Below are 12,500 nucleotides of genomic sequence, written 5' to 3'. Positions count from 1 at the left end.
GTGAAATCTCTGTTGACACCTCCCATTGAAACTGAGAGCAGCACATTATCTATCTGGTCTGCGGTTAGCAGAAGTGAGAAATACATGTTTAAATAAATACTCTGAATGACTTTCCGAGACAGAGAGATATTTAAATATATACTCTGAATGATATTCAGAGGCAGAGAGATATTTAAATAAATACTCTGAATGATATTCAGAGGCAGAGAGATATTTAAATATATACTCTGAATGATATTCAGAGGCAGAGATATTTAAATAAATACTCTGAATGATATTCAGAGGCAGAGAGATATTTAAATAAATACTCTGAATGATATTCAGAGGCAGAGAGATATTTAAATAAATACTCTGAATGATATTCAGAGACAGAGAGATATTTAAATAAATACTCTGAATGATATTCAGAGACAGAGAGATATTTAAATAAACACCCATACCCCTCCTCCTGTAGAGTTCCACCTCCAGCCAGCCCAACAGCCATACCCCTCCTCCTGTAGAGTTCCACCTCCAGCCAGCCCAACAGCCATACCCCTCCTCCTGTAGAGTTCCACCTCCAGCCAGCCCAACAGCCATACCCCTCCTCCTGTAGAGTTCCACCTCCAGCCAGCCCAACAGCCATACCCCTCCTCCTGTAGAGTTACACCTCCAGCCAGCCCAACAGCCATACCCCTCCTCCTGTAGAGTTCCACCTCCAGCCAGCCCAACAGCCATACCCCTCCTCCTGTAGAGTTCCACCTCCAGCCAGCCCAACAGCCATACCCCTCCTCCTGTAGAGTTCCACCTCCAGCCAGCCCAACAGCCATACCCCTCCTCCTGTAGAGTTACACCTCCAGCCAGCCCAACCGCCAGACCCCTCCTCCTTTAGAGTTCCACATCCAGCCAGCCCAACAGCCGTACCCCTCCTCCTGTAGAGTTCCACCTCCAGCCAGCCCAACAGCCATACCCCTCCTCCTGTAGAGTTCCACCTCCAGCAAGCCCAACAGCCGTACCCCTCCTCCTGTAGAGTTCCACCTCCAGCCAGCCCAACAGCCATACCCCTCCTCCTGTAGAGTTCCACCTCCAGCCAGCCCAACAGCCATACCCCTCCTCCTGTAGAGTTCCACCTCCAGCCAGCCCAACAGCCATACCCCTCCTCCTGTAGAGTTCCACCTCCAGCCAGCCCAACAGCCATACCCCTCCTCCTGTAGAGTTACACCTCCAGCCAGCCCAACAGCCATACCCCTCCTCCTGTAGAGTTCCACCTCCAGCCAGCCCAACAGCCATACCCCTCCTCCTGTAGAGTTCCACCTCCAGCCAGCCCAACAGCCATACCCCTCCTCCTGTAGAGTTCCACCTCCAGCCAGCCCAACAGCCATACCCCTCCTCCTGTAGAGTTACACCTCCAGCCAGCCCAACAGCCATACCCCTCCTCCTGTAGAGTTCCACCTCCAGCCAGCCCAACAGCCGTACCCCTCCTCCTGTAGAGTTCCACCTCCAGCCAGCCCAACAGCCATACCCCTCCTCCTGTAGAGTTCCACCTCCAGCAAGCCCAACAGCCGTACCCCTCCTCCTGTAGAGTTCCACCTCCAGCCAGCCCAACAGCCATACCCCTCCTCCTGTAGAGGTCTAGTAGACTTCCTGCTTGGATAACACTCTGACTGAGTCTAGCTGGTTGACTGTTAGCCTCTCTTCCTCTCTGACCCTGGCAAATGGCGGAGGTCTAATTAAACTGACATGGAATTGTTTGGATTTTGAACCAGCGCTTTCTGTCTTTTAACCCGTGCTGTATGTGTGTGTGCTGTATGTGTGTGTGCTGTATGTGTGTGTGTGCTGTATGTACTGTGTGTATGTTTGTTTGGTCATGTGATCCATTGGCAGTAATGTTGTTGTGTTAACGTTAGCCTGGACTGGATGAATGATACTATAGTGTGTTCACTAACTGAATCTAGCAGCATATCACAACCTCAAGACGTCATGACCTCTCTGGACCTACCAGCTGGACTGGCCACTGGTCATGACCTCTCTGGAGAGACCAGCTGGACTGGCCACTGGTCATGACCTCTCTGGAGAGACCAGCTGGACTGGCCACTGGTCAGGACCTCTCTGGAGAGACCAGCTGGACTGGCCACTGGTCAGGACCTCTCTGGAGAGACCAGCTGTACTGGCCACTGGTCATGACCTCTCTGGAGAGACCAGCTGGACTGGCCACTGGTCAGGACCTCTCTGGAGAGACCAGCTGGACTGGCCACTGGTCATGACCTCTCTGGAGAGACCAGCTGGACTGGCCACTGGTCATGACCTCTCTGGAGAGACCAGCTGGACTGGCCACTGGTCATGACCTCTCTGGAGAGACCAGCTGGACTGGCCACTGGTCATGACCTCTCTGGAGAGACCAGCTGGACTGGCCACTGGTCATGATCTCTCTGGAGAGACCAGCTGGACTGGCCACTGGTCATGACCTCTCTAGAGCTACCAGCTGGACTGGCCACTGGTCATTACCTCTCTGGACCTACCAGCTGGACTGGCCACTGGTCATGATCTCTCTAGAGCTACCAGCTGGACTGGCCACTGGTCATGACCTCTCTGGACCTACCAGCTGGACTGGCCACTGGTCATGACCTCTCTAGATCTACCAGATGGACTGGCCACTGGTCATGACCTCTCTGGAGAGACCAGCTGGACTGGCCACTGGTCAGGACCTCTCTGGAGAGACCAGCTGGACTGGCCACTGGTCATGACCTCTCTGGAGAGGCCAGCTGGACTGGCCACTGGTCAGGACCTCTCTGGAGAGACCAGCTGGACTGGCCACTGGTCAGGACCTCTCTGGAGAGACCAGCTGGACTGGCCACTGGTCATGACCTCTCTAATTCGATCAACTGGACTGGCCACTGGTCATGACCTCTCTGGAGAGACCAGCTGGACTGGCTCAGTGGTCTGTAATACAGGTAATCTCAGTGGTCTGTAATACAGGTAATCTCAGTGGTCTGTAATACAGGTGATCTCAGTGGTCTGTAATACAGGTAATCTCAGTGGTCTGTAATACAGGTAATCTCAGTGGTCTGTAATACAGGTAATCTCAGTGGTCTGTAATACAGGTAATCTCAGTGGTCTGTAATACAGGTAATCTCAGGGGTCTGTAATACAGGTAATCTCAGGGGTCTGTAATACAGGTAATCTCAGTGGTCTGTAATACAGGTAATCTCAGTGGTCTGTAATACAGGTAATCTCAGTGGTCTGTAATACATGTAATCTCAGGGGTCTGTAATACAGGTAATCTCAGGGGTCTGTAATACATGTAATATCAGGGGTCTGTAATACAGGTAATCTCAGGGGTCTGTAATACAGGTAATCTCAGGGGTCTGTAATACAGGTAATCTCAGGGGGCTGTAATACAGGTAATCTCAGGGGTCTGTAATACAGGTAATCTCAGGGGGCTGTAATACAGGTAATCTCAGGGGTCTGTAATACAGGTAATCTCAGGGGTCTGTAATACAGGTAATCTCAGTGGTCTGTAATACAGGTAATCTCAGGGTCCTGTAATGATGTCTGCTGTGAGGTAATTAACTCAGTGGTCTGTAATACAGGTAATCTCAGGGGTCTGTAATACAGGTAATCTCAGTGGTCTGTAATACAGGTAATCTCAGTGGTCTGTAATACAGGTAATCTCAGTGGTCTGTAATACAGGTCATGTAATGATGTAAGAGGTAATTAACTCAGTTAGTCATTAATAAACTATAGAGATATGAGAAGATCGTACACCCTCCTCCCCTCGCTCCCTAAGGGCTGCCTGGGAGGACAAAGTGCCCTTCTCTGTGTGTGTGTGTGTGTGTCTGTGTGTGTGTGTGTGTGTGTCTGTGTGTGTGTGTGTGTGTGTGTGTGTGTGTGTGTGTGTGTGTGTGTGTGTGTGTGTGTCTGTGTGTGTGTGTGTGTGTGTCTGTGTATGTGTGTGTGTCTGTGTGTGTGTGTGTGTGTGTGTGTGTGTGTGTGTGTGTCTGTGTGTGTGTGTGTGTGTGTGTGTGTGTGTGTGTGTGTGTGTGTGTGTGTGTGTCTGTGTGTGTGTGTGTGTGTGTCTGTGTGTGTGTGTGTGTGTGTGTGTGTGTCTGTGTGTGTGTGTGTGTGTCTGTGTGTGTGTGTGTGTGTGTGTGTGTCTGTGTGTGTGTGTGTGTGTGTGTGTGTGTCTGTGTGTGTGTGTGTGTGTGTGTGTGTGTGTGTGTTCCCTTGGTGAATCGTCAACTCATTTCCTACGTCCTAAAAGGTTCGTCTGAAGGGGAGGAGTCTGTCTGGTAAAAGAGGATTGTTCTATTAGAAGTTACATTTACTGAACATGCTGATACTGTCAAGTCCTGACCTTAGTTCCTTCTTTAGGTCTCTGTTTTAGTTTGGTCAGGGCGTGAGTTGGGGTGGGCATTCTATGTTGTTGTTCTATGTTTTTGTATTTCTATGTGTGAGTGTGTGTGTGTGTGTGTGTGTGTGTGTGTGTGTGTGTGTGTGTGTGTGTGTGTGTGTGTGTGTGTGTGTGTGTGTGTGTGTGTGTGTGTGTGAGTGTGTGCGTGCCTGGTATGGCTCCCAATCAGAGGCAGCTGTTTATCGTTGTCTCTGATTGAGAACCATACTTAGGCAGCCTGTTTTCCCGCTATGATTTGTGGGTAGTTGTTTTCTTTTCTCTGTGTGTTTCTGCACCAGACAGAACTGTTTCGTTTTCGTTCGTTCTCTTGTTATTTAGTTTTTTGTGTTCAGTTTAAATACATGTTAACATGGACACGTACCACGCTGCCTATTGGTCCGATCTCTCCTACTCCTCCTCGGACGAGGAGAAAAACCCTTACACATATACATGCCTTTAAACTCCTCCAGAGGTTGTCTAGGGGGTAACACTGGTCTCCCTACCTCTATCTCTATCTCTTTAAACTCCTCCAGAGGTTGTCTAGGGGGTAACACTGGTCTCCTCTATCTCTTTAAACTCCTTCAGAGGTTGTCTAGGGGGTAACACTGGTCTCTACCTCTATCTCTTTAAACTCCTTCAGAGGTTGTCTAGGGGGTAACACTGGTCTCTACCTCTATCTCTTTAAACTCCTTCAGAGGTTGTCTATGGGTAACACTGGTCTCTACCTCTATCTCTTTAAACTCCTTCAGAGGTTGTCTATGGGTAACACTGGTCTCCCTACCTCTATCTCTATCTCTTTAAACTCCTCCAGAGGTTGTCTAGGGGGTAACACTGGTCTCCTCTATCTCTTTAAACTCCTTCAGAGGTTGTCTAGGGGGTAACACTGGTCTCTACCTCTATCTCTTTAAACTCCTTCAGAGGTTGTCTATGGGTAACACTGGTCTCCCTACCTCTATCTCTTTAAACTCCTTCAGAGGTTGTCTATGGGTAACACTGGTCTCCTCTATCTCTTTAAACTCCTCCAGAGGTTGTCTAGGGGTAACACTGGTCTCCTCTATCTCTTTAAACTACTTCAGAGGTTGTCTAGGGGGTAACACTGGTCTCTTCTATATCTTTAAACTCCTTCAGAGGTTGTCTAGGGGGTAACCCTGGTCTCCTCTATCTCTTTAAACTCCTTCAGAGGTTGTCTAGGGGGTAACACTGGTCTCCTCTATCTCTTTAAACTCCTTCAGAGGTTGTCTAGGGGTAACCCTGGTCTCCCTCCACCTCTATCTCTTTAAACGCCATCTCTCTTCTCCCTGTTCTTTCAAAGTTACTGGGTTGTTCAGGGCTTTTTAAATCATGTCTTGAATGCAGTTTGGAATTCCTTTCGCTCCATCTCATTTCCTGTTGTACATCTCTCTCTGTGTCTCTCTTGCTGCTTACCCCTCTTTCTCTTTCCCCCCTCCCCCATCCCCAGTTTGGTGTTTCCCAGGCTTGGTAGGAGAGCTATAGGGAGGGCCTCAGACCTCAGGCTTGGTAGGGGAGCTATAGGACGGACCTCAGACCTCAGGCTTGGTAGGGGAGCTATAGGGCGGACCTCAGGCTTGGTAGGGGAGCTATAGGGAGGACCTCAGGCTTGGTAGGGGAGCTATAGGGAGGACCTCAGACCTCAGGCTTGGTAGGGGAGCTATATGGAGGACCTCAGACCTCAGGCTTGGTAGGGGAGCTATAGGGAGGACCTCAGACCTCAGGCTTGGTAGGGGAGCTATAGGGAGGACCTCAGGCTTGGTAGGGGAGCTATAGGGCGGACCTCAGGCTTGGTAGGGGAGCTATAGGGAGGACCTCAGGCTTGGTAGGGGAGCTATAGGGAGGACCTCAGGCTTGGTAGGGGAGCTATAGGGAGGACCTCAGGCTTGGTAGGGGAGCTATAGGGAGGACCTCAGACCTCAGGCTTGGTAGGGGAGCTATAGGGAGGACCTCAGGCTTGGTAGGGGAGCTATAGGGAGGACCTCAGGCTTGGTAGGGGAGCTATAGGGCGGACTTCACACCTAAGGCTTGGTAGTGGAGCTATAGGGAGGACCTCAGGCTTGGTAGAGGAGCTATAGAGAGGACCTCAGACCTCAGGCTTGGTAGGGGAGCTATAGGGAGGACCTCAGGCTTGGTAGGGGAGCTATAGGGAGGACCTCAGACCTCAGGCTTGGTAGGGGAGCTATAGGGAGGACCTCAGGCTTGGTAGTGGAGCTATAGGGAGGACCTCAGACCTCAGGCTTGGTAGGGGAGCTATAGGGAGGACCTCAGGCTTGGTAGGGGAGCTATAGGGAGGACCTCAGACCTCAGGCTTGGTAGGGGAGCTATAGGGAGGACCTCAGACCTCCGGCTTGGTGTGTGTGTGTGTGTATTCGACATATATAAACATATAAATTGCTGCAAGATTGAGTCACCCATTCACAAAACAGTATGGTTAGAGTCACCCATTCACAATACAGTATGGCTATAGTCACCCATTCACAAAACAGTATGGTTAGAGTCACCCATTCACAATACAATATGACTAGAGTCACCCATTCACAATACAATATGGCTAGAGTCACCCATTCACAATACAGTATGGCTAGAGTCACCCATTCACAAAACAGTATGGTTAGAGTCACCCATTCACAAAACAGTATGGTTAGAGTCACCCATTCACAATACAATATGACTAGAGTCACCCATTCACAAAACAGTATGGCTTGAGTCACCCATTCACAATACAATATGACTAGAGTCACCCATTCACAAAACAGTATGGCTTGAGTCACCCATTCACAAAACAGTATGGTTAGAGTCACCCATTCACAAAACAGTATGGTTAGAGTCACCCATTCACAATACAATATGACTAGAGTCACCCATTCACAAAACAGTATGGCTTGAGTCACCCATTCACAATACAATATGACTAGAGTCACCCATTCACAAAACAGTATGGCTTGAGTCACCCATTCACAATACAATATGACTAGAGTCACCCATTCACAATACAGTATGGCTTGAGTCACCCATTCACAATACAATATGACTAGAGTCACCCATTCACAATACAGTATGGCTAGAGTCACCCATTCACAATACAGTATGGCTTGAGTCACCCATTCACAATACAGTATGGCTAGAGTCACCCATTCACAATACAGTATGGCTTGAGTCACCCATTCACAATACAGTATGGCTAGAGTCACCCATTCACAATACAGTATGGCTAGAGTCACCCATTCACAAAACAGTATGGCTTGAGTCACCCATTCACAAAACAGTATGGCTTGAGTCACCCATTCACAATACAGTATGGCTAGAGTCACCCATTCACAATACAGTATGGCTATAGTCACCCATTCACAAAACAGTATGGCTAGAGTCACCCATTCACAATACAGTATGGCTTGAGTCACCCATTCACAATACAGTATGGCTAGAGTCACCCATTCACAATACAGTATGGCTAGAGAGAGGATGAAGTGACAGGGTGAAGTGACTGGATGAAGTGACTGGATGAAGTGACTGGATGAAGTGACTCGGTGAAGTGACTGGATGAAGTGACAGGATGAAGTGACTGGATGAAGTGACTGGATGAAGTGACTGGATGAAGTGACTGGATGAAGTGACAGGATGAAGTGACAGGATGAAGTGACTGGATGAAGTGACTGGATGAAGTGACTGGATGAAGTGACTCGGTGAAGTGACAGGATGAAGTGACAGGATGAAGTGACTGGATGAAGTGACTGGATGAAGTGACTGGATGAAGTGACTGGATGAAGTGACAGGATGAAGTGTTTAGGCCTAAAGGTCTATAATATATAATGTAACATGTGGTCTCTCTGTGTGTGTGTGTGTGTGTTATAAGGTGGCTGGTCGGACTGTGTGTTTGTGTGTGTGTGTGTGTCTGTTATAATGTGGGTGGTTGGACCACATTCCTGTGTAAGGGAGTGCTCTTTCACACATGTTCTGATGAATGAATTGGCTTCCTGCCCCCAGGGGGAAATAACCCCCCCCCCCCCCCCCCCCCCCCACACACACACACTCACACACACACACACACACAGGGAGGAGAGGGTATGAGAGGACATCTCGTATTAATCTGGTTCATGTCAGGAGCACAGCCTCTCTGCAAGCGTGTGGCTGTGTGTGTGTGTGTGTGTGTGTGTGTGTGTGTGTGTGTGTGTGCGGCTGTAAACTCCCATATCTATTGGGTGAAATACCACAGTGTGACATCACAGCAGCAAGATTTGTGACCTGTTGCCACAAGAAAAGGTCAACCAGGGAAGAACAAACACCATTGTAAATACAACCCATATTTATGTTTATTTATTTTCCCTTGTGTAACCTTAACCATTTGTACATCATTACAACACTGTATATATATATATATATAATATGCCTTTAATAAATATGTGTTTAATACATGTCTTTATTGTTTTGGAACTTCTGTATGTGTAATGTTTACTGTTCATTTTTATTGTTTATTTCACTTTTGTATATAATCTACTTCACTTGCTTTGGCAATGTTAACACATGTTTCCCATGCCAATAAAGCCCCTTGAATTGAGAGAGGGGGGGGGGGTAGAGAGAGGGGGGAGAGAGAAGGGGGAGAGAAGGAGATAGAGAAGGGGGAGAAAGAGAGAGAGAGAGAGGGGGGGGCGAGAGGGAGAGCGCATTATAACAAGGCTTACGACAGTTACAATGCATTATAACAAGGCTTACGACAGTTACGATGCATTATAACAAGGCTTACGACAGTTACGATGCATTATAACAAGGCTTACAACAGTTACAATGCATTATAACAAGGCTTACGACAGTTACAATGCATTACAACAAGGCTTATGACAGTTACAATGCATTACAACAAGGCTTATGACAGTTACAATGCATTATAACAAGGCTTACGACAGTTACAATGCATTACAACAAGGCTTATGACAGTTACAATGCATTACAACAAGGCTTATGACAGTTACAATGCATTACAACAAGGCTTATGACAGTTACAATGCATTACAACAAGGCTTATGACAGTTACAATGCATTATAACAAGGCTTACGACAGTTACAATGCATTATAAAAAGGCTTCATTCAGTTACGATGCATTATAACAAGGCTTACGACAGTTACAATGCATTATAACAAGGCTTACGACAGTTACCATGCATTATAACAAGGCTTACGACAGTTACGATGCATTATAACAAGGCTTACGACAGTTAGCGTTCAATAAAGTTACATCACTGTACTCCCTTTCTGAGTTCAGCCCTGCTAACCGATAACCTTTGTTCTGTTCTCTCTCCTCCTCCTCCTCTTCCTCCTCCTTCTCCTCCTCCTCCTCCTCTTCCTCCTCCTCCTCCTCCTCTTCCTCCTCCTCCTTCTCCTCCTCCTCTCCTCCAGGTGAGGCGAAGAACATCCCTCCGTACCCAGGTCCCAACAGGATGAGAGACTGTTACTGTACTGTCAACCTGGATCAGGAGGAGGTCTTCAGAACCAAGATCATCGAGAAGTCTCTGTGGTGGGTTACTGATTACACCTGTCTGTCTCTCTGTGGTGGGTTACTGATTACACCTGTCTGTCTGTCTGTGGTGGGTTACTGATTATACCTGTCTGTCTCTCTGTGGTGGGTTACTGATTACACCTGTCTGTCTCTCTGTGGTGGGTTACTGATTACACCTGTCTGTCTGTCTGTGGTGGGTTACTGATTACACCTGTCTGTCTCTCTGTGGTGGGTTACTGATTACACCTGTCTGTCTGTCTGTGTTGGGTTACTGATTACACCTGTCTGTCTGTCTGTGGTGGGTTACTGATTATACCTGTCTGTCTTTCTGTGGTGGGTTACTGATTACACCTGTCTGTCTCTCTGTGGTGGGTTACTGATTACACCTGTCTGTCTGTCTGTGTTGGGTTACTGATTACACCTGTCTGTCTGTCTGTGGTGGGTTACTGATTACACCTGTCTGTCTGTCTGTGGTGGGTTACTGATTACACCTGTCTGTCTCTCTGTGGTGGGTTACTGATTACACCTGTCTGTCTCTCTGTGGTGGGTTACTGATTACGTCTGTCTGTCTGTCTGTCTGTCTGTCTGTCTGTCGCTCTCTGTGTGTCTGTCTGTCTGTCTGTCTGTCTGTCTGTCTGTCTGTCTGTCTGTCTGTCTGTCTGTCGCTCTCTGTGTGTCTGTCTGTCTCTCTCTGTGTGTGTGGATGCTGGTTAGTCCTCCACGTCCAGTTACCTGAAAAGAAAAGCCAGCTACCCCAGGCTGCTACCCCAGGCTGCTACCCCAGGCTGCTACCTTAGCCAGTTACCTCAGCCAGTTACCCCAGGAGACAAGGAGAGAACGCCCCTGTCTGTACAGACAAGGAGAGAAAGCCCCTGTCTGTAGAGACAAGGAGAGAACGCCCCTGTCTGAAGAGACAAGGAGAGAACGCCCCTGTCTGAAGAGACAAGGAGAACGCCACTGTCTGAAGAGACAAGGAGAGAACGCCCCCTGTCTGTAGAGACAAGGAGAGAACGCCCCTGTCTGAAGAGACAAGGAGAGAACGCCCCTGTCTGAAGAGACAAGGAGAGAACGCCCCCTGTCTGTAGAGACAAGGAGAGACAAGGAGAGAACGCCCCTGTCTGAAGGGACAAGGAGAGAACGCCCCCTGTCTGTAGAGACAAGGAGAGACAAGGAGAGAACGCCCCTGTCTGAAGAGACAAGGAGAGAACGCCCCCTGTCTGTAGAGACAAGGAGAGACAAGGAGAGAACGCCCCTGTCTGAAGAGACAAGGAGAGAACGCCCCCTGTCTGTAGAGACAAGGAGAGAACGCCCCTGTCTGTAGAGACAAGGAGAGAACGCCCCCTGTCTGTAGAGACAAGGAGAGAACGCCCCTGTCTGAAGAGACAAGGAGAGAACGCCCCCTGTCTGTAGAGACAAGGATAGAACGCCCCTGTCTGTAGAGACAAGGAGAGAACGCCCCCTGTCTGTAGAGACAAGGAGAGAACGTCTGTAGAGACAAGGAGAGAACGCCCGTCTGCGTGTGTCTTCCACTATGTGTATCCGTTAGCGATGATGCTAATGAGAAGTCTAATGGTAGATAGAAAGGCTTCTGTAAAAACCTTGTCAGTCCCCTACACAGTCTCCTCTGCTGACCTGACAGAAAGATAGCAGCATCATTTGCATCTGTCCAGTAGGTATTTGTTTTGCAAATTCTACCGTCACTTGTGCGCTAGAAAAACACAGATTAACACAGCCTCTTGCTAGCCTCTTGCTAGCCTCTTGCTAGCCTCTTCTCTTGCTAGCCTTTTGCTAGCCTCTGCTCTTGCTAGCCTCTTGCTAGCCTCTTGCTAGCCTCTGGTCTTGCTAGCCTCTTCTCTTGCTAGCCTCTTCTCTTACTAGCCTCTTTCTAGCCTCTTCTCTTGCTAGCCTCTTTCTAGCCTCTGCTCTTGCTAGCCTCTTGCTAGCCTCTTGTTAGCCTCTTGCTAGCCTCTTCTCTTACTAGTCTCTTGCTAGCATCTTACTAGCCTCTTACTAGCCTGTTGCTAGCCTCTTGTTAGCCTCTTGCTAGCCTCTTCTCTTGCTAGCCTCTTACTAGCCTCTTGCTAGCCTCTTACTAGCCTCTTCTCTTGCTAGCCTCTTACTAGCCTCTTACTAGTCTCTTCTCTTGCTAGCCTCTTACTAGCCTCTTACTAGTCTCTTGCTAGCCTCTTACTAGCCTCTTACTAGCCTCTTACTAGCCTCTTACTAGCCTGTTGCTAGCTTCTTGTTAGCTTCTTGCTAGCCTGTTACTAGGTACACGTTGGAAATAAAGAGCAACTACCTCAAACGTGGTCTCCTGATGTGGTTTAAACATGGTTGTGGACTAAGAACATCCAATGTGGTTTTTTGTCTATTAAAACGTGTGATTTGGAGGGAGAAAGTCCTGAAAAAAAACAGGGGAAATCGGAACCTAGAAAAACAAGATGGAGAAAATGACATTTGGGAAGAACTAAATGGAATCAGACAGTAAATAACATGTTTTATTCTATAGGGACAGACATATGGGTGACTGTGTGTGTGTGTGTCTCGTTGTGTGTGTGTCTCTCTGTGTGTGTGTGTGTGTGTGTGTGTGTGTGTGTGTGTGTGTGTGTGTGTGTGTGTGTGTGTGTGTG

At 48.3% G+C, this 12,500-nt stretch overlaps 1 protein-coding gene across 1 annotated transcript in view; it reads left to right on the top strand.

Moving 5' to 3' along the window:
* Positions 1-12,500, top strand: part of LOC139412752 (ras GTPase-activating protein 3-like) — a 141,318-nt gene that overhangs the window by 33,103 nt on the left and 95,715 nt on the right. Inside the window, exon 2 of the mRNA XM_071159438.1 lies at positions 9,771-9,888. Coding sequence (XP_071015539.1) covers positions 9,771-9,888 — 118 coding nt within the window. The remainder of the gene's footprint in view (positions 1-9,770; positions 9,889-12,500) is intronic.

Source organism: Oncorhynchus clarkii, chromosome 7 (assembly GCF_045791955.1).
Source record: "Oncorhynchus clarkii lewisi isolate Uvic-CL-2024 chromosome 7, UVic_Ocla_1.0, whole genome shotgun sequence".
NCBI classification, from domain to species: domain Eukaryota; kingdom Metazoa; phylum Chordata; class Actinopteri; order Salmoniformes; family Salmonidae; genus Oncorhynchus; species Oncorhynchus clarkii.
This window is presented reverse-complemented; position numbering and strand designations above follow the sequence as displayed.